The sequence below is a fragment of the Coturnix japonica genome, chromosome 8 (assembly GCF_054131305.1).
Source record: "Coturnix japonica strain WE chromosome 8, WE-NBRP24, whole genome shotgun sequence".
In the NCBI taxonomy this organism is placed as follows: domain Eukaryota; kingdom Metazoa; phylum Chordata; class Aves; order Galliformes; family Phasianidae; genus Coturnix; species Coturnix japonica.
The window spans coordinates 29,034,629-29,054,976 of record NC_140670.1 but is presented as its reverse complement, the minus strand read 5'-3'; the positions used below and the strand labels follow the sequence as shown (position 1 = coordinate 29,054,976).

General features: G+C 37.9%; 1 protein-coding gene across 2 annotated transcripts in view; it reads right to left on the bottom strand.

The window, feature by feature from the left end:
• PLPP4 (phospholipid phosphatase 4) overlaps positions 1–20,348 on the bottom strand; it is a 43,851-nt gene that overhangs the window by 7,150 nt on the left and 16,353 nt on the right. The window contains exons 3-5 of one of the 2 annotated variants that reach the window (XM_015867468.3): positions 16,189–16,279; positions 13,644–13,707; positions 12,082–12,206 (exon numbers count right to left, since the gene is read on the bottom strand). In XM_015867468.3, coding sequence (XP_015722954.2) covers positions 12,082–12,206; positions 13,644–13,707; positions 16,189–16,279 — 280 coding nt within the window. Of the gene's footprint in view, positions 1–12,081; positions 12,207–13,643; positions 13,708–16,188; positions 16,280–20,348 lie in introns of those variants that run through there. The other variant, XM_085554839.1, reaches the window with a different exon arrangement.

The following is a 20,348-nucleotide window of genomic DNA, read 5'->3' as shown; positions in this document are numbered from 1 at the left end:
GCTTCTGAATGAACAGAGAACATCCATAGAATATAAATTGGAAATTGACACAAAGCCAGATTTTGCCACCCATAGTTGTGTTCCTCTAAACTGAAGGTGAAAAAGACTTTAACACACTCATGCAAGGGTACTTAAGCCCAGTGTAAGATGGAAAGGTACCAAAACAACATTCTAGCTTTTAACTATGAAAATAATAATTCACAAAGCAGCTTCACAGTACAATATTATAAGACTGATTTTCCTTACCCTGGAGCATGCACATCCAGAAAGAGCTGCTTGACCCCATATTCTCAATGCTAATGTATAGTCAGCAGAGAAGAACACAGAACTGAGAGCTAAATACTTGAGGATGTGAGACTATTTATCATAACCATAACGATACATTCTGAAGCCATGGTCCCTCATCCCACATTTATCTTCTAGATCTTCTCCTGTTTCCACACAGTAGAGACCATGGAACTAATTTAATAGTCATTACTAAGAAATCTAAGAAAAGCAGTTCTTTTTTCTACTTCCGTAGGAAAGAATAAGGAAAATGTATCAATTCTGAAGATATCCATCTCAGTGAATGTCACTCATAGCAAATGCATCTGAATTCAGCAGGTTTCAATCCTAAGATCCCAACAAGAACTGCAGGTGATATTTACACCGAAGAACTCGTCAGTCAATGGAACGTACTTGAGAAGCCTCTTCTTTTTTACCCCATGCAGGCTGGACTCAATATTTCACTGTATCATAGGAAACATGCAAAAACCAGATGTCCTACTCTATTACATATGGATTTTCAAATTGTCTAATGTAATAAAAGTTATCATTCTGCACAAGAAAGATTCCAAAGATGATCCTCATCTACATCAATACTCCTACTACGTTAATTTCTTATGATCTGGAAGTAACCAATACTCTGTTTACATAAATAAAGCAAGGAGCTGCATAAAATACCAGCCAGCTCTCTCTAGAGACATTGGCACAAATGAAAATGAGAAAATCAGTCTGATTCAATTTAAAACAGCATTATCTTAAGAAATACTTAACGCAAATTCCAGACAGAAATATTTAATTAAGTGCTCAATGAGGAGAAAAAGAACAAAGGCACATTTTTTAAACTACACAATAATGGTGCTTGAAGCACATCGGAAAGAGCTCTATTTCAGCATTATCATTATTGGAATACACAGTGCTTTGTGAGAATCAACCTTTCAGATTGCCTCTGTCACCCCCTCTTAGAAAAAAAAGGCTCAGAGAAGAAGCAAAGGGAATGACAGCATCTAGGAGCACAGCAGACCCCACTCTGACATCTTATTCTCTCAGGGGATGTAGGTGGGTTTAAAAAGCCATCTGTATGGACTAAACCAATTACCAAGTTAAAAGGCATAGAGGGACAACCTGTGAGCAGGAATCTGATCCAAAGCCCCCAAATAAATTATTCATACAAAACAAATAGCTTTTAGGGGTGTTCTCTGGAATTAAAGTACCCCACGAAGACCTTCAGCACCTCACAGTGGATGCTCTGCTAAACACACAGTACATGTCTTCCTTACATGATGCAGTTTAAAAGCTGGAAAATAAATAAATAAATAAATACCCCCCAGCTCATCTTAGTGGCAACAAATTATGAAACTGCAAAACAACCACTGCAAATGGCCTGACAGAGAAAATGATCCATCTCTTTGTCTGTAATGCCTTACACTTGCAATGATTACTGCAGATCTTTCATATTCAAAGACATACTATTCTTCACTGGAATTGCACAGCAGCCTGCCGCAATTCTAGCTGGGACAACTGGTGAATGTTTTCAGTTTCACACTGTTCAAAGGCTGAAATATTTATCTTTCCTGAAGAAAATGTATGACACCAAACGGCTGCATAAATTTCAATGCTGAAACTCGATTCAAAGAGGATTTTATAGGAGTACAATTCCCAGAGTACATTTTGAGCTTATTATCACAGGCAAAATATATATCTGTTTTTCCGAGTGGGATAGTCAATCACCTTCCCTGTGGCTCAGCTTTATTAATTTATTTCCACAACAACAAAGAAATGCAGTTCAGCAGAAGCAACATGAAAAGCACATCACAAAATATAAAAGTATGCAAGGATCTGGAAAACAAAAAGGAAGTACTGGAGACAGAGACACATTAGAACAAACAGAGACTTATATCATCTGAAAGGTAAGTAAGCAGAGTATTAGCCATTAGGTTGCTTTGGCAGGACTGTTGCAAGGAATTCCCATGAAACTTCTTTGTGCATTTTTTGTCTGATTTGTTATTTACAGGAACCCTTCAAGACATCGCACTACATCTGAAATATCTAAAGTGGTCTCAAGGCACACATCACATCTGGGAAAAAAAACAACAGTGAAGTTCTTCTGAGTTGTTCTGTTAATTATTCTATTTACAGAAAGTCCCAGAGGTGAACCTGTTCCATGGACTCCTTTGCCAATTCGGATGACAAAACCTTGAACAAATCCCCTTTCTCCAAGAACAAAGACAAAAGCCCCCAAAAAAAGACAAAGCCCAAAACATCTCAGATTCTGGAATTACTTTGAAGACAAAGGGAACAGCACGCAAGCACTAAGCACAGCAGCCTTAGGATTCATGTACCCTACAACAGATCACCTGGTGAATTCAGCCTTCTTCATACAGTTGTGCCAGACTAAAACATATCTCTGCAAGGCATGGCTTTTACTCTTTACTCATAACTGAAATCTCCATGTTTTTCAGTCACACTTGGTGAAATTAAACCCAACTAATGAATTTATATTAGATTTAAATCTAGGACAGAATGCCATTTGGGCAGTGGCACTGCTCTAGCGTGGTCTCTGGATAATGCATCTATCTCCTTACAGGCATAAGGAGCACCGTGGATTGACTGAATGGTTTTGTTAGATCAGACCTGCGTCCCTCTATGAAATAAAGAAAATACACTTCTAATTTCTTGCAGATAAAAAGAATATTAAAACTGAGATAAGATTTGCTACAGTAGTTCAAACAGGTCAGCTCTAATTCACTGCCTACTACCTTGACATTTATGATAGCCAGAGGATAATTTTCTCTATCTGCTACTTGTTAGCATAAATACAGCATCCAAACACAAGCTCTAGATTATCATCTTTCAATTCTAGTACAAATTATTGTCACTGTGGGATTTACGAGGCAACTAAGTATAAATAAGGCCTGTCAAGGACAAGTTTTTCTTTACAGTTCAACATTCCTTCAAAGGAGAATATTCCAAGTCTCACACATTGAATGGGGTAATGTCTTACCTCCCATTCTGCCACACATAAGTCTTCAGTATTGTCCTTGTAAACAGATGACATACTGCTCGACTACTTGCTCTCTCACTTATCATGCCAGGTAGCTGCATCAATCTCTCTTGGACATATGGACCAGCATACAAAATACAGTCAAAACACAGTCTGAGGAGTATTTTGGTGGACAGAAAAAGATTTACAGCATAGGTTTGAAGTGTTTCCACCACACACACAGCACAGTATGGTAGGGAGCATCAAGCAGTTTGTTGTAAAGGCTGTTGCCTGTTTGTATTTTTAGTTCAAGAGGAATAAGTTGTTTGGAGACCTGTTTGAGATGCACATAACCTGAATCTCAGACTAGCAGGAGTTGACTTATTAGTAGTGCTGGAGAACTAAGCTTTGCAGAGTTTGTCTCACAAGTCCTACATGAATTCAAACAGCCTTTGAGTGCTGAGAGGTAAATATGTCAAAGAGGTAAAAACCTGAAACACAAACATTCCCAAGTATACTTACAGTTTGAATTAAGAAGCCAATAAACTCCACAGGGGACCTTTTTTTCTTGCCTAAGACATTTATCCCTTACTTCTCAAGATACATCTATAAGAGGATGAAATATTTCAAAGAGGCACTGCTATACAGTTGTTAATTAAGAGATTTATCTTGAAAATAGGGAGTAGCAGCAATTACTGCCAAAAACCTGTGGCTTGTAGCTCATCTGTTACTTAAAATGTTCACTCTCAACTGAAGGAAATATGATTATTCTCCATGAAATTGCTAGCTAAAGATAATTAACAGTTGAAATTTAAATACCCAACTATAATTACATGTACTGCAGTAATATTTGATATAAATTATCACGGCATAGCAAACAATTCTATTGAAATTCAGTAATTTCTTCACTCAGAATCAAACAAACCTTTTTTTTTCCAAATAAATGAATACCTTTTAAAGTGAAAAATATTTTATGTTCTAAAACAGACTAATTTCAGTTGCTTATTGAGAAAGTGGAAGAGAAAGTGGCTGTCTGCTGTTCACTTAAAAGACATAATACTTTCCAGCCTCTGCCTCCTCCTATTTTTGGGTTGTTTGGGCTTTTTGGGGGGGACACAGCAAGACACACCACACACACAACACAAACATACATGAATGCATTCAGCAGAACAGCTAATTTTAGAGATAAAGGAGGAATGAAATATCAAGCAATCTGCCAGTCAACATCAAAAGTGTTTTTGGGTTTTTTTTTCCTTTTTCTTTTTTTTAACAGCTATGATTTTCCACATCTAAGTTGACAGGTTTACACCAAGAAGTCTCTTACTCTGTCTATAAGAGATATTTATAACGTAAATATGTTTGAACTCCTACTTTTAGACTTCTTTCTTATTTACAGCAAGTGATAGTTCCATAATTCAAGACAGGATCTTGCTGTGTTCCTCCACACAAACTTACTAATTTCAAGGAAGTCATGAAGGAAGACAGCCAGAGCAGGCAAGACAGAGGAGCCAGGTTAATAAAATGCAGAATAAAATAACTAATAATATGACAGAGGACTTACTGCATCACTGAGCACCTTTCAACAATTCAAATTACATGCACACCTGAGTCTGCAGAATTTGCTTTGCTATCAAAAACATCTGAACCTTCTATTCCTTACTTAACTCACTCAGTACAAACCCCAATGGATTTTTTCCTCTCCCCATGCAAGAGATATTTTAAAAAACACCTCCTATGCTATTATTCAATGGCAATTTCATTTAGGTGTCCAACTTTTATGGTTTTCCAACGTGATATTGAACTTCCAACGCAATCATTTTCCAAAAGTTTCTGCTAGTTCAAACAGAATGCTTAAAATCCTAAAATCATACTTAGTTTAGACTGAAAACAAGCGAGAACTAAAAGTCTCAAGAGAAAAATCACCAGAAAAATACAGGAAATCAGTTGACTGCTACAAAGCAGTATTCACTTTAAAAATGTTTTGCATCAATATTTTATGTGTAGGGTTTGTTAGATAAAGCTGTGGCTTCATTATTTGCTCAGTTCTCTGCACAAGGGAGGAAAAGAAATATTACCTATCTGCTCACTTATCTGTAATAGCTGGTTTCTTTCTATCTAGAACTGACAGTAATAGCAAAACCCAAATGGGACTTTCTGTGGATTCTCTGCACTTCTCTAGGTTTGGCATAAATTACATTCTTGATTTCATGCCATTTATTACAGAGCATTTATCTCAAGAGATTTTTAATATTTCCTTGTTTTCAACAGACCTAAATTTACAAGTTCAGATATCTTTATTACTGAGTCTTCTATAACCTGATAAGTCAGGCAGGCACCTCTATATAAGACTGCCTCACATTTTTGCCTTTGAATTCAATTTTGAGCGTTCTGTTGATTTTTTCTTGTTTGTTTATTTAATCTTAGCATGGTCTCCAACAACATAATGCCATGTGCTGCAAGAGGGGACTTTCAAAACAGCTTCAACAGCTGATCAGAGTGAAAATGGTACCACAGATAGTCTTACCCAGAGCATCTACAGATTTAGAAATTTACCCTACCAAACATTAAGAGCTTCATACAGTCATTCCTGGACAAAATAAATCACAGAACCCCATGCAGCAGCCTCGTCTGTCTTAAGGTCTGAATTGACACATTTATTTTCAAATTTCTCTTGAGCTTTCTGACCCGTTTTGCTCTGGAGAAGAGCTGTCATCACAGTTCACAGGCTAAAACTGATATTCAGATCCTCAGTGCAACTCAGAGTGTTTTTTGCTGAACAGGTCAGTCAGAAGAACAACAGCCTTAGCTTTGCGCACAGCAGAAGTCTACAATACTGTAGCCTTTTCTTCAGGCTATGAAATCAAGCATGTACCTGAACCTTACTGAAAGCTTAAGGTTAGGCAAAAAAATGGAGAGAATTAGTCTGAAAGCTTTTTCCTCTGCACTGATGAAAGAAAATTAGGCTGCAGTGACCAAGAAAACAGCCATAATAACCAAGAAGCAGCAACAGCTGCTGCAAAAACTTGTTTTTCCAAGTCAAATTCAGAGACTCTTTCTTTCAGCTCATTTGTTTCACTTTGCTTCTCCAGCTCTTGAAGAAGAACCATGTCAGCTCTTAAGAGCCCTTCATTCTACTCCTCATTAATGACCTAGGATGCAAGATGACGATCCCTTTTTTTGTTCACACTCCTCCAAAGGAGTTTTTTGGCTTTTCCTAATTTCCCTTTATTACATGAACTAGAGATTAGGAAACACAAAATGAAACAAAAGCCTCCTAAAACCTTTTGGTTTCCTATGCAAATCACAAATTAGAGTGGACAGCAAACAGTCCACTCTCAGTCACAGTCCTGAGATCAAGAAACAGGCCTATCTGGTACAGTTTAGTTACTATTTTCTGATTTCTCATGTAGGCCTTGATAATCCTAAATCACATTCTGCTGTGAAGAACTACACTACTTCCAGGTTTTCTTCCAGAAGGTCTGGTGAATATTGCTAAATAGCAGAGAGATGTAACTTCAGTTTTTTCAGCCATCTTAACAAAAAAGGCTGTGTGCTGCTGAGAAGCAAAGACCCCTCGTACAGCATGAAAGCAAGCCTACTGCTTGCAGAGAAACTAATGGAAAGATGAAGATGCTCCCTTTCACTTTAAGATTTGGTATAGTCTCAGGCAGATAAGTGGTATTAACAAAGAACCTCATAGCTACATGACTATGACTGTTCACAAAGAAAACGACAGCTAAGTAGCCACTTTGCATTAGAGCTGCCCAGTAATTGGCAACCGAGTAATTCAACATCCAGTCTTGATAGCTTGTGGAAATTAACAGGAAACTGTTTCTGGGAAGAATGGAGGGAAAGGTATACATACTCCTAATAGGATGTGGGGGCTGATCTCACTTATGAAGACATGGAAATGCAATGAGAAAAGGCAGCTGGGACTCCTCTCTCTCCTCAGCCACAGATAGGACTTGAGTATCTCTGCAGTATAATTTTCCTTATATATTTTTTAAGCTTGTTACAACAGGCTGAGCAATTACTGCAGTCATTCATAATGGAATCTGGCTACTTAAAGTAGAAGATTACTATTCAGTACTGGTCCAAAGATATAATCTCATTTATTAGGCCAGTAAAAAATAATGATCTTCCCCCCCCATCCCAGCCCTCACCCCCCCAAAGACGCTGCTCTTTCTCTCACCAAATGGAGCACTGAAAAGCACAGATGACCTCATATCCAATACTCTTATAATGCACACAGACTATTTTTAATATAAATAGAATATACATTGTGTTACATGCTCCACTTGCAAAGTTTTCTTAAAGGCAGTAGCTATACTAAAGTGCAAGTAGGTATTAAGATCTTAATTCTTTGGTTACTGCTTCCATTAACTCTGTTTGCTGATCGTATATTTGATATAGCAATAACAAATATTAACAGAGCAGAATTCTGCAGCTAATTCAGTTCTGGCATTGATTCTGACCACTAAAATTACCCTCTACACTGCAAAAGGGCATTTTACCGTAATCGGTGATGAGTTTATACCTGAAAAGGCTCACCCTGAATAGGGAAATTCAAAAACCAATTCCCTGCAATGTTACAATTTGAAATGTGAAACTCCTCCAAATCTGGCCACAGAAAATGTTAATTATCTAAACAGTGACATTTCATCACATAGGTCATTTTCATAAGGAAAGTAGAAGTTGTTAAAAAAAACCACACAGTTTAAAAGAAACAGTACTTGTCAAAGAAGAATTTCTAATAGAAAATGGATAAAACCAAAACATACAAGTTGACCATTTATTATTCTCCTTCCTGTCTATGAAGGTTGTGAGATATTTGCAAGCTGTGGTCTGAAAGAGACACAAAAATTGACATACTTCTAGCAGTTCAGTCTTCCCAGAAAAAAATGGGACTATATGACTACCCAGTGAAGACTCAATACATGAAAGATAACTCAGGTTATGACTGTAAGAGTCTCACAATGACCTCGCTGTGCTGTTTCTCTCAACCCTCCACCATCCCAGACCCCAGCATTCATAGCCAGAAGCACACAACACCCATGATATATATTTGCAGTACATTTGTGCTTGGTATTGGTGGCATATCTTCATTTCAACAATGAATTCTGGGTCAAAGAGGCAATTAAAATATCAAGTAGCAGGACTTTCTCCTTCTGATTCAGAGCTGTGTGTGCAAAACTTGGTACCACCAACCTGAGAAGATGAGCTGGATTCATATTTTTAAACCAAAATCTTCACAGATGAAAGTATGAAAAAAATATATGAAACAGAAACAACTCACAATATTTGACAGGACCAGTTTATAGTTGTGATATTATCAGAACCATAAAGTGAGAGTTTGCTCCTTCAGTTCTCCCCCACCTTACAGACACCTGATTGGTGAGATGGCAACATCACCGCTACCTTAATGGTCACAGTCTTCTTCTCATCTGCCTCTACGTTACAACCATCACTTCTCCTATCATAACCATGGCATATCCTATTTGAAATGCCTCTTTTGTTTCAGGCAACAACATAGTTTACATCTGTCTGAAAGTCTATCACTTTACAAAGGTCTGTGCTCCATATTTTCTAATTTGTTTTATACAACCTTCTTGGCTCAGGAAGATGAAAGACAAGGGAATTTAAGTGGAAAAAAAAACCCCACAAACTACCCACCAAAAATACAACAAGATAATCCATGCTCTAATGAGGAAACTAAACTCTCCTTCAGGGCATAAGTGGGACACAGGTAGTTCACAACATTATTATTGAGTATACAAAGTCAGGTCAGGCCACCTGGGAGTGCCAGCACTGCCACTACTATGTGTAACTACTGTTACACATCCCTAAACCACATTTCTGTCATACAACAGTCACAGCAACATAGACTTCCTTGTTTAAGGCCACATTTTGCATGGCTGACGCTTTAGATCCTGATATAACAAAGCCTTTGACTGACAGCCTGTCCAAGGAACGCTGTAAGAAAAATGAGTTTCAGGATGAAAATGGCTCTCTTCTAAAGCTTCTAATCTTTCTATACAGGCAGTCTGGAAGCTTTCACTTGTAATTTACTTTCTTCAGTGTTCCAGTTAAGTAGAAAATACCAACCTACAGCTGGTTACTTTAAAATGTAATTCCAGAAGGAGTACTGGAGTTCACATCAACCCACATTCTCCCCATTAAAATATCTGCAGAGATGTGAAAACATGAAGGAAAACAAACACAAACATCAAAAACAGTAACCAAAATCATTTTTGCTGTCACTTCACAAATTCCACACCAAACAGGATGATAGAAACATGAAGAATGGAACTCCTTTGCTTTATCTTGTAGTGATCTCATGCTGCAGGAAGAAAGTAGCAAAGGGAAAAAAAGTCTTGGACTGAATTTACAGAAGGAAAGCCTTCAATTAGCAGCATCTTAAGAAGGAAGGAAGGGTTAATTTTTAAAGCATGTTATTTTACTTTTTACAAAGGCAAGGGAAACATAGTTTACATATTAAACTAAGACAAAGACTGATAATGCAGAATTACAGAAACAAATTCCGAACACAGGTGACAATATCCTGAACATCCTCATTGCTTCACGCATCCAGGAAGGCAGTGAAATGTGTTTCCCACAATAACGTTTTCCACACTTCAGTCTATCAAGAAAATAAATATTACCAAGGGTATAAATTATTCTTGATAAAATACTAATGAAAGAAACCTCCATCTAAATAATTTTGCTACACAGAAGGCGAAAGGGATGGCATCCTATGAATATCAATTTGCAATTGTTTCCTTCTCCATTAGGAGAATCAAATATGCATGGATTCAATATACACAATCTCATCAGACTTAAATATTATAACATCAGGCTCCAAATAGTTAAGTACTTCAAGCAACTTCAGAATTACCTTAATCTCACATACACTTACCAACTGATAAAAGCTATTGCATACATAACATCTCTTCATTCTTATCACCTGATAATGAAAGGCTTTGTAGCAGGAAATAAAGTCAACTCAGCCACATGCTAATCTTGTTCTAGTCAAGGAAGGGGAAAGCCACTCATAATTTCTATCTAAGTCCACTGGGACATCATTCTGTTCCTACTGAATTTTCTGTGAGCTGCAGCAACATAACTCAGTGCTGATAAAAACCAATGGCAGTTACAAATAAAACCTCAAAACATTCTGAGAGCTGCCCCACTGACATGGAGAGAACTCACTCTGCATGGAGACAAGTAGCCTTAATAAGAGAACTCTGACATGGGTCAGAACTAACCAGAGCATGTTACACACACACATGCACAGACTGTTTCCAGGCTGAGCAAACCCAAAAGCATCAACTCAGCTTAAACTTTGCAGCCTTAAGGAGTAAACTGCTACAACTGCAATAAAGTAAGCAATTATAACATTGGCTGTTTATTGCGGGGCAACCTGCAGATTCTAGGTACATCAGTGTGTACTCCTACTTATTTAAAGCCTTTGTTGTTACACAGTGAACCGAGAGAATTGCAATTAAGTGTGACAGTCAGCATCTGAAGACAGTCTAAAGATAGCAGTAAGTACCATTTGTTCTAAATGGCATAGGATATAATCTGTTACTGTCTCTCTAATGTGAATCAAAACTAATAAACAAAACTTGAGGCAGCTGAATTGGTTTACCACTTAGGACTATAAAGCTTATAAGTTTGCCACAAACATCTACTACTTTCTTAACTGTTCTGGGACTCAAACAAGAAAAAGGGAACAAGATCAGCCTAGAATTTCATTCATCTAATGAAGCAACTTGTTATGTAACTCTGTTTAGTTACACAACTGGAAGTTATGAGTTTAAAAGAAGATCAGGAAGATAAATTCCAAAGGTTTGCCTTAGTGGTACTGAACTGGCAGATCTCAGAAACAAAACAGTGCAAGAAACAAACAGTATCAGCCAAAAAAAGGATAAAAACACACACAATAAACCAAACTGGCAGTAATCAAGTTATTTTACACACCATAAGAAGTTTCATGAGACCTCCTGGCATCAAACTCTGTAGAAGTCAGTTTCATAAGACAGAGGAAGGAACCTCTGTAACATCTGAGGTAATATAACTAACTTAATCAGGTCTGAGTTATCACAAAGTCACCTAGATGTGTTCCGGTTTCCAGCACTAGCTAAGAGCAGCTGATCTATACCACAGACCATCCCATAATATCTCACATGGATAATGTGGATATTGTCAAAAGAGTAAGAAAACAGGGAATGAAAGATTCATTCATCTACCAGCAAATTATGACCACTTCCAAAGCTGTGGAGACTTCTTGAATCCATCTCATACCCAGTTTGTTACAATGAGCAGGACAGAAATCTCTCTCTGTTCCTTGCTATCCCTTTCACCTCTGAGCATGCAACTTCCCATGAAGAAAAGCATTTTAGTAATATAATATTATAAAATAAAATAAAAAAAAGAAAAAAAGATTTAGTAGATCAAGTACCTGCAAGATATTAACTCGAATTTATCAAAACTATGCCGGTCAAACACAGCCTGCCACATTTCATATTCCAGTGGAATATAACAGTATTTCCTATAAAAGCACAGGATGCACAAAGAGGCATGCATTAAGAAACAGGTATCCCTTCAGAACAGCAGTGTTCTTTAACCCTGAATTACGTATCACTCTACTGATAGTCCTGCTATGGCTCTCAGGTGGTTCTCAAGATAAGGAGAGGGAAATTTATGGCAGTGGTGACTGAAGACAGAAGCACCCCTCTAGCAAAAATCAAGCTCACCATCTAACAAATAAAGAGTAATTCCAAAACAAAGACAGTACAGCTTTTCACAAAAGAAGCACTGCAAGTGAATGAACTTACAGGAGGAGTGGATACTTGGAAAGCTTTTCCTGCCTTCAGACACCAGATCTGGATCACCTGTACAGTGCATTTCAGAGTTCATTACTCCATCTGGAAAGCAGCGGTAAAAGAAATCGGGACGCGGTCTACAAAAAACACCATGGATATTAAAAATATAAATGCTGTAGTAACAAATAAACCTCAAAGCGATTATCACATTTACTGCCTATTTCACAGTGAGTACGTTTCTTCCTGCTTTTAACAGCAGAATCATTTTGTTTTTCTGAAATAAGCAATTTAAGGCATATTGTTTGCAGCAGGCTCTGTCAGGGAGTCTTCCAGTGCAGCATACAAGTTGTAGCCCATCTCTCCCCACAGCTTGTTTAATTTCAAAGAGCACACAGATCTCAGCTCTGAACATGAGTATGTAAGGCTAAATCTCCCTACAACAATCAGTATTGCATAACACTTCCAGGGACAGAGCAAAGTAGTGTAGCAACCCCACAAAGTTTCACAGGTCTCATTGACACTTGGTTGTGAACAGGACAGCTTAGGTTACGGAACTGTCACCAGAATAACCATTTCCCATTGCCAGTCTCCACGCTGCCTCTATATGCAATGATCAAACCAAGATTATTTTGCCCTGCTCTGAGCTGAGTAGTAGCACATAGGTTTGACTGGTATCACAGTGACTGAGCTAATAAACCTTGCAGAGAAGCAAGGTGAACGACCACATTCACAGACAAGCTGACAGAGCAGCTAGCTGCCTTGGAGTGCAGGCAAAATGAGCTCACGTCTGCCTGAAAAAGATGGTGCAGACATTCTTAATTGTACTGCAAAAGCACTCCTTAAAATAAAAATGCCAAGTACTTTTCCTGTCAGGGCATCAGCCCTGTAGCAGAGAGGGTCCATCAGAGACCATGCACAAATACTTAATGTTGCAATGCACCTGAAGCTAATCGGTTAAATGGTGTACAAATTCAAGTCATTTATACACTTTTCAGGAGAATTTTTGATAAAGAGCCAAACCTACTTGAAAATTATTTTCCAGAAAATTGGTTTGCTATAATTATTTTTGGTTCCTTCATTCAAATTTACGCTGCTCTTAAAGAATGGCCAACCAAGAAATGTGCTCACTGCTCAGCTCCAAGGTCTGCTATTCTCAATATACTTCACATAAAATGCAGGCAGTGGTTTATATCAAGGCTCAGTTGATTTCTGTTTCAGCAAACTAGTGGCACTGGCATCTAAACTCCCACACACTGTGACCCTTCTGCGTTATCAATGTAATAAACTGGCATACGCTCAACATCTCTCCTTTCAGACTCCTCATTTGTCTGGATCCTCCAACTGGTCAAACAAATAAGACAACACAAGGGTACACATTCCTATCACAGTTGGATGTCACATAATGAAGTTATACAACACCTGTACTAGGGCAAGGACAGTTTTCCAGGGGCTTCTGCTAACTCAATATGCTTTGGAACAGCAGTTATCTTTTTATTGAGATGTATTGTACCTGTCACCTCTATCTTAGTTTCTTTAAAAGTTAAAGCCAACATTTATAATATGACAAGACTTACCTTCCCACTATTAATTTAATAGTATTTGTGCAGACTCCATTCAGAGCTAGAGCCAAGGAAACAGCTACAAAACAGAATGGGGAAAAAAACAAACAAACAAACAAAAACACAACAGAACAATAGCAACATAAATACCAAGCTATATACTGTAGCATTACAACATTTGATTTACAAACTGAAAACTGAAGGAGCTTTGAAGCCAACTGTATTGTTTCAGAATTACCCATATTTAGGGTATAACCCAAAGCATCACATAACTTACTTTATTCTGCTTTTATTCTTCAAAACCCGATTCTCCTATTTGCACAGACATAAACCACCAATTAGTAACAATAATTAGAGAATCAATTTCTGTGTTTATCACTTTTGTAGTTTACTAAATTAAAAACTTATGCTCTTTTGGTCAATAATTCCTGTATATACCTCTCCTGAAGTTGTGTATACGTAAATACAAACACATGGATACATGCATATGTATGACCCTAGAAACAGTCTATTTTAAAGCTAAAGAACAGCCTTTTGGCTAAAATTAGAAATGAATGATCTTTTATTTTTCTTTCAAAAGGATGTGGATGTTTTGAATAAAAATCTCAACATTTTCCCTACATTCTCTCCTAGGATTTACCAACTTTTCTAATAAAACAGGAGTAATAACCAGGAGCTCTCATGTTAGGTATGACTGGATGCTATTCTTTATTTGCACTTTCACACCAAGTCCCAAGACTTTCCAAATAACCTCATCTAAAGCCTGCAGATATCTCAGCCTTGATTTCAGTGGCACTTAGATCCACTCTATTTTAGTATATAACTAATCCAACGTTGCAGTCCTCAATGTAGCTCCCTGTTACAGGACACACATCACTGAATTTTATTCCCTCATCAGAAAAAATATAAGTAAATAAATCAGGCTAATCTTTGATTTCCAGAACAGTTGCAGTAATAGAGCTTTTGAATGTGACAGCTGCATGAGCTATTTTCCCATTGGACTGCAGCCCCAGATGCTGCACTTGAGCAGCATTCATCCTACCTCCATAAAATCATTGCCTGAGGATATTATAGATCATAAAGATGTGTGCTGAAGGATCTTTTTTTTAGATAAAAAAGAATAAAAAAGGAAGATCTCCATGAAAACAAAATAAGGGTTCTCGGACTTTCATATTTCAACAATAGCTGCCAAAGGGACAAGTAAATTCTAAACAGTGATACTGTTCTAAACAGTCTCCCACTTTCAGCACCGATGTTAACAGTGACTACTTATGCCCTTGCTCTTTTTTCCTCTCAATTGTTTTCTCTTGGATACTTATAGTAATCATATACCATAAGAAACATGCACAATTCCAAAAAATCAAATGCACATGAACAGCTTTGTTACAGCACTACATCCTCTATTTTAAATAAGGGTAAATGCAGAGGTACCTCCTTTCCAAGACATGTAGTAAAGCTTTCTCTTTTCATTAAGCCACTGTTTGTGACATGTCTGAATTAACCATAAATTAACTTCCACTGTTGTATATTGTTTACTATGGCAACCTAATTATAAGGTATCTGTGTGAAGCTGGCAAAAAAAAAATAGTAATAATTACATTTTCACTGCCCACCACAATGTGCATAACTGTGTCAAAGAGACAGGCACTTTGAGAGAAAGGATTAATGGCACCTATAGCAGGAAGCTGACTGCTGCTTAGCCTCAATGCATTGCATCACCTTTCTTATATTAAGACCTATGTGATGAGCAAAGCATTTTCCCATCCCTTTAACTACTTATTCCTAAAGAAATTCACCTTTTGAGGGATTTCTTGTTCTTTCATTATGGATGTTATGTGCTAGATCTCAGCACAAACCAGCAAGGCTATCAGTTAAAGAACCTTTACATCAGCTTACTTAAGCATAATTAAGCCACAAGGAGTTCTACATCTGTGGCACACAGGGATACCTTGCAGAACAGAATGTCAAGGTTGAGGTTTCCTTAAAGTGAGAACAGCGGGGAACATGGACCTGAGAACAGAGATTCCTCATGGGCGCTACAGAGGGAATCATAACAGAAGGCAGCAATAGCAGAAAAACCCAAAAGCCTCTTTTAAAAAGGTGAGAAAAACAGATGAAGAAATTAAGCCAAAGCTCTTTTTCTTCACACACCACAGAAGCTGAAACTCAGCACTGTTACCGTACACAATTTATTAATCAAGGTTACCACAACTCAATAGACTTGACAATAAAATATCTCTGTAAGTCATTTCAGAATTTACTGCAAATGACTGTTGGAAACCAAATCAAAACTAGGATCTTCTCACACTTGTGTTAGAGCACCTGGAGAAAGAACAAGCTGATCACATTCTGGCCTTTGCTAGCTAGACTTTTAAGAAAGGTACATTTAGAAGCACACATAAAATCAAAGACTGCAACATGGCTTGCAGCTACAGCTGTACTGAAACCTACTGTAATGGATTGCAATGGAAATAGGTTTTCTTCATGGCTCAAACTACAACTGGAATTGATCTCTGAGAACTATCACATATCTTCCATCTTGCAATATGACATACGTTACCTAAGAAAGCCTCTTTAATCTCAGTCTTGTCTGTCCGCCGGATTATTTTCACCACAAAAATGACTGCCAGTGGCGTAAGGAATGAAATTGCCTGTAAGAGGTAACAAATATGGTGTGTGAGCATCGATTACTTTTCAGTCCAACTGACTAATAATTAGTTCCAGTTAGCTCCATTTAAGCTGGAAGGCTGAATGATCTTTATCAAACTCTTGACCTCGAGCAAAGTGGGATGATTTGTCTTTGCAACCACGGGGCAACGAATACATTAAAGCTGTAATAAAATTTTGAGCTATAATTGATTTGTAATTGCCTGGAGCTACATTTTAAGGGTCAGCTTCATAAGTGAAAAAATGCAACAAATTCTCAATTCTCCTAATTCCCCTAAATTCACATTCTGATCCATAGAGAACCTGTATGTGGATCTGCACTAAGTATTGCTCCAGGAGGCAATCCAGACAGACTGTGCTCTCTGCAAGACCCTATCCAATCCAACACCACGTTTGATTTTCTGAAGAGCATCTGCATCAGCACAGAACATTGTGCACAATAGTTGATGACTGACATTAAATGTGCCTGTTAACTCTAAAGCATCCCACTCAGTGCAATGCTAATACATTACAGGCTCTCCTCCCATCCCAGCTTTCTCTGCAGATATAAATCAGTTTCTCCCAACTATAATACCAAGGAGTTTATCATTAGTAGCTTCCCATTTAAAACATGAGTTTGTTCCTAGCTGGTTCTTCCATCATCTTGTATCAGACCTTCAATCACAAAAGGCAGCCTGGAAGACAAGGTTGACCAGTTCCTGTCTGAAATCTACAAACCTCTTCACAATCACATTTCTTTAAAGGCAAATCAAGGTCCTTCAGAAGCCTTCTAGCTCATGCAGAAAAGCAAAAATGACTGTTCTTAAATAAGGTAAAAAGTAAGTTGTACATGGCACTTGGGGGGACCAAAGCCCCACTAAAATTATGCTGTCTTTACCGATACTAAAACACAACTTACTTCCCCACTGAAATAAAAGAGACTCTGATTCAGAACACGAATTATGATCAAAGGTCTGCAATTCCTTTCTTCTTTTTATGACACAGACTAATCCTAATCCTCATTTTACACTTTTCATGTTGATGCACACTTAGCACAAAAATGCACTGCATTTATTACTTTGGTACCGAATCTTGGACAAAATTCTCCTCACCTGCATCTGCAGAATATTATCTAACTGTGAGCCACGCAGATTAAAGCAGTCTGGAGTTTGCTTTACCTTATTTTTTTTACATTTAGAAAGAAAGCCAGAGATTTTTGCAAAAGAAACGTAATTTTTATGTGAAACTCACTCAGCCTGGAAACAGAAGCTTTAAGCTACAGAAAAGTTTCCTATCTACACTCAGCAATAGCTCAGTATCTACTTTCAAAGACAAGGAGTAAAATAAAAATCGTTAAAGCAAATCCTAGAATTGTTAGTTTTATTCCAAAAAGTAAGGTCTGCCTCTGGGAAAGAGAAGAAAAAAAGTTCTCCATTTCATTGTTGAAGAATGTGTTGTAATATGGGCAGGCTGACAGGCCTGTAGATGTGGCTTAATGGAGTTAGAAATCCTTGGAACAAGCAGGAGCAGCAAAAAGTCAGTGAAGAATAGAATTCAAGTAGCAACTTGTTTCAAGCCACTTCACAATCAATCTTTGGAAATCTAGTAAAACTACAGACATCCCCATATTTTACAAGCTTGTGGATCTTTTATAGAGATAAAGAACCGCTTGCTGTTCCGTACACAAAAGCAATAGCTGAAGGGTTTGGGTTTTTTTCATTCCACAACAAAACATGCACAGGAAGCTTTGACTTACCAAAAAGATTCCTTCTCCTTTATTTCTTAAAATGATTTTGTATGGCTCATATCCATAACAGGTTTAATAGCAGCCTGATGAGCAACACTAACCTCAGATACATCTCTGTAATGTTTTATTTTCTAGCAGTGAAATATTCCAACACATTTCCTTGCTTTGCTGAAACAGACAAAAAGCCTATCCGTCTCATTTGTTATTCATCCTGGCAAGCCAAAGATATGCTACAGTTACACCCCACAGAGAAGCACTCCATCTACTTTGATAAAACCCACTTCCACATACAGCATGATTTGCACATGGAACAGCAGTGGTTTCCAATACTGTTTTGCATTAGGATCTCATAGGGTTTTCTAGTGGCTGTGCCTTTGGTCAGAGCCCTCCTCAGAACAGTGTGGCAAAAGAAATCCCGCTTTCCAAGGGAATCTCGCACACCACTCTTGTACATAGAAAGTAGTGACCAAATAGCACCAGATGTGACTGCTCTCACTGACACATTTCATATTACTCCAGTTCTATCCCCCATGGCATGCAGTGCTCTGTTGTGAGCCTCCACATGAGGATCCAGTGAGTTCCATTGCCTTAGTTCTACTGCACTGTAGCAAGAAGAAAGCAGTGCACTAATATAGTGTAGTGTTTTAGAGATGGACAATGGAAATTATAAGGCACTGGCATCTTCACACTGGTCAAAGCATTAGACTTAGACCTATTTTCCCATTCAGTCCTACTGTGCATTTTCTTCTGCTGTTCTTTCCTTTCTCTTGCCAGCACTTTGCAAGCTATCTGCAAAGCCTGTATCATCAAAGGATGGGAAGGAATAGGAAGAACAAGAGGTGGGAAGCCATCCAGTTTTTTCCTCATTTTGCTGGTGACACTCTTACATATTCGCAACAGAGTCCCAGAACTGAAGCAAAGTCAGATGAAGGTGGATAAGGCAGAGGCTCCAAGCCTTGTATCTCAGGGGAGCAATGAAAACAATGCAGTCTCACTACCCCAGCACAACCTCGCATTGCAGCTTTCACTGGGTGGTAAAATCCTGCAGCATAAGTTCTAATCTTTCACCGAGATCAGATTGGCTGGAAATAGGGGGAACCAGAATTAACAGATAGACCATAAACCATTGTAACATCCATGGTGTGGTATGGTAGTACTGTGAAATCTGGCGTAAACTTGAGGTTGTGCAAATGATTGTGTTTGCTTCTTCTAGACAGTGGTGCTGCCACCTCATTTGATAAGAAGGGAAGCCATAAGCACAGAGCACCTTCCATGCTCTTGTTTAAGTTAAAGAATGGCAAGTGTATTTTTAATACAAATACAAAAGCTTCATTTTCTTCTGGCTGAAGACACTCTGAAATGGGCTCCCATATACTTCTATGCATCAAGAGTAGTTAACAGTACCGTGCACTTCACAAGACAAGGAATATCCAGTACTACAGAGACAGAACAAGGCTCAGGTCTTCAAGTCCTAATGATGTGCCTGCTACCAATGCAGAGGTCAGCTTCATCTCATTGTATCTGGATTTGGAGTATTCACAACATTTATCTCAAATGCAAAGCTCTGAGTATAGAGCTATCATATACATATATGAACTCTGCAGAAGTTCATAAATAAGATCTAAGAGATCACCTTCTGGTAAGCCATAGCAATATATTTTAATACTGGAATATAATAATAGCCGCAATAAACTCTTTACATAATGAGGGCCTGTGATCAATGTTAAAGTTGGACTTTTTCTTCTTTTTTAATTAAAGAAAGAAGTACAGACCATATAGAAAGGTCCAGATGTTTCTTGTTTTAAAGAAGGTGTTTCCTGGGATATGCTGTGGTCTGAGCCAGAAGGAAAGAACACAGATTTCAGAAGTTACTGACACAGATCCCTGGAAGTTCCAGCTGCCATAAAGTATAACAAGAGCTGGCTCCATGTGAAGTCAGTGACATGGTTAAGTGCTACACTTATATCTCAGAATTATGCCTCCCAATGGATACTGCTTAGCATACAGAGGAAAGACTAATGATCATTCCAACCAGTTTCAAAAATAGTTTTGTCGTCAAAGAAAACTCCTATACAATGATTCACTATTGGTCGTTAGACCCTTTAGTTATAAACAGAGATCAGATAAACTTAGCAGCAAGGTAACACTCAGCCTAAGAGAAAATAGCAAAACTAATCTTTATTTTCATAGAATGATTTCATGTTTCATTTTGGTTGCTGTTTGCCGTGCCCCTTCCTGACAAATGTCCACATGGAGCTTCTCCAGATAGACCTGTTTGTTTTAATAACCCAAACTATATCCTCTAATTTCCTAGCATTTATTTACTG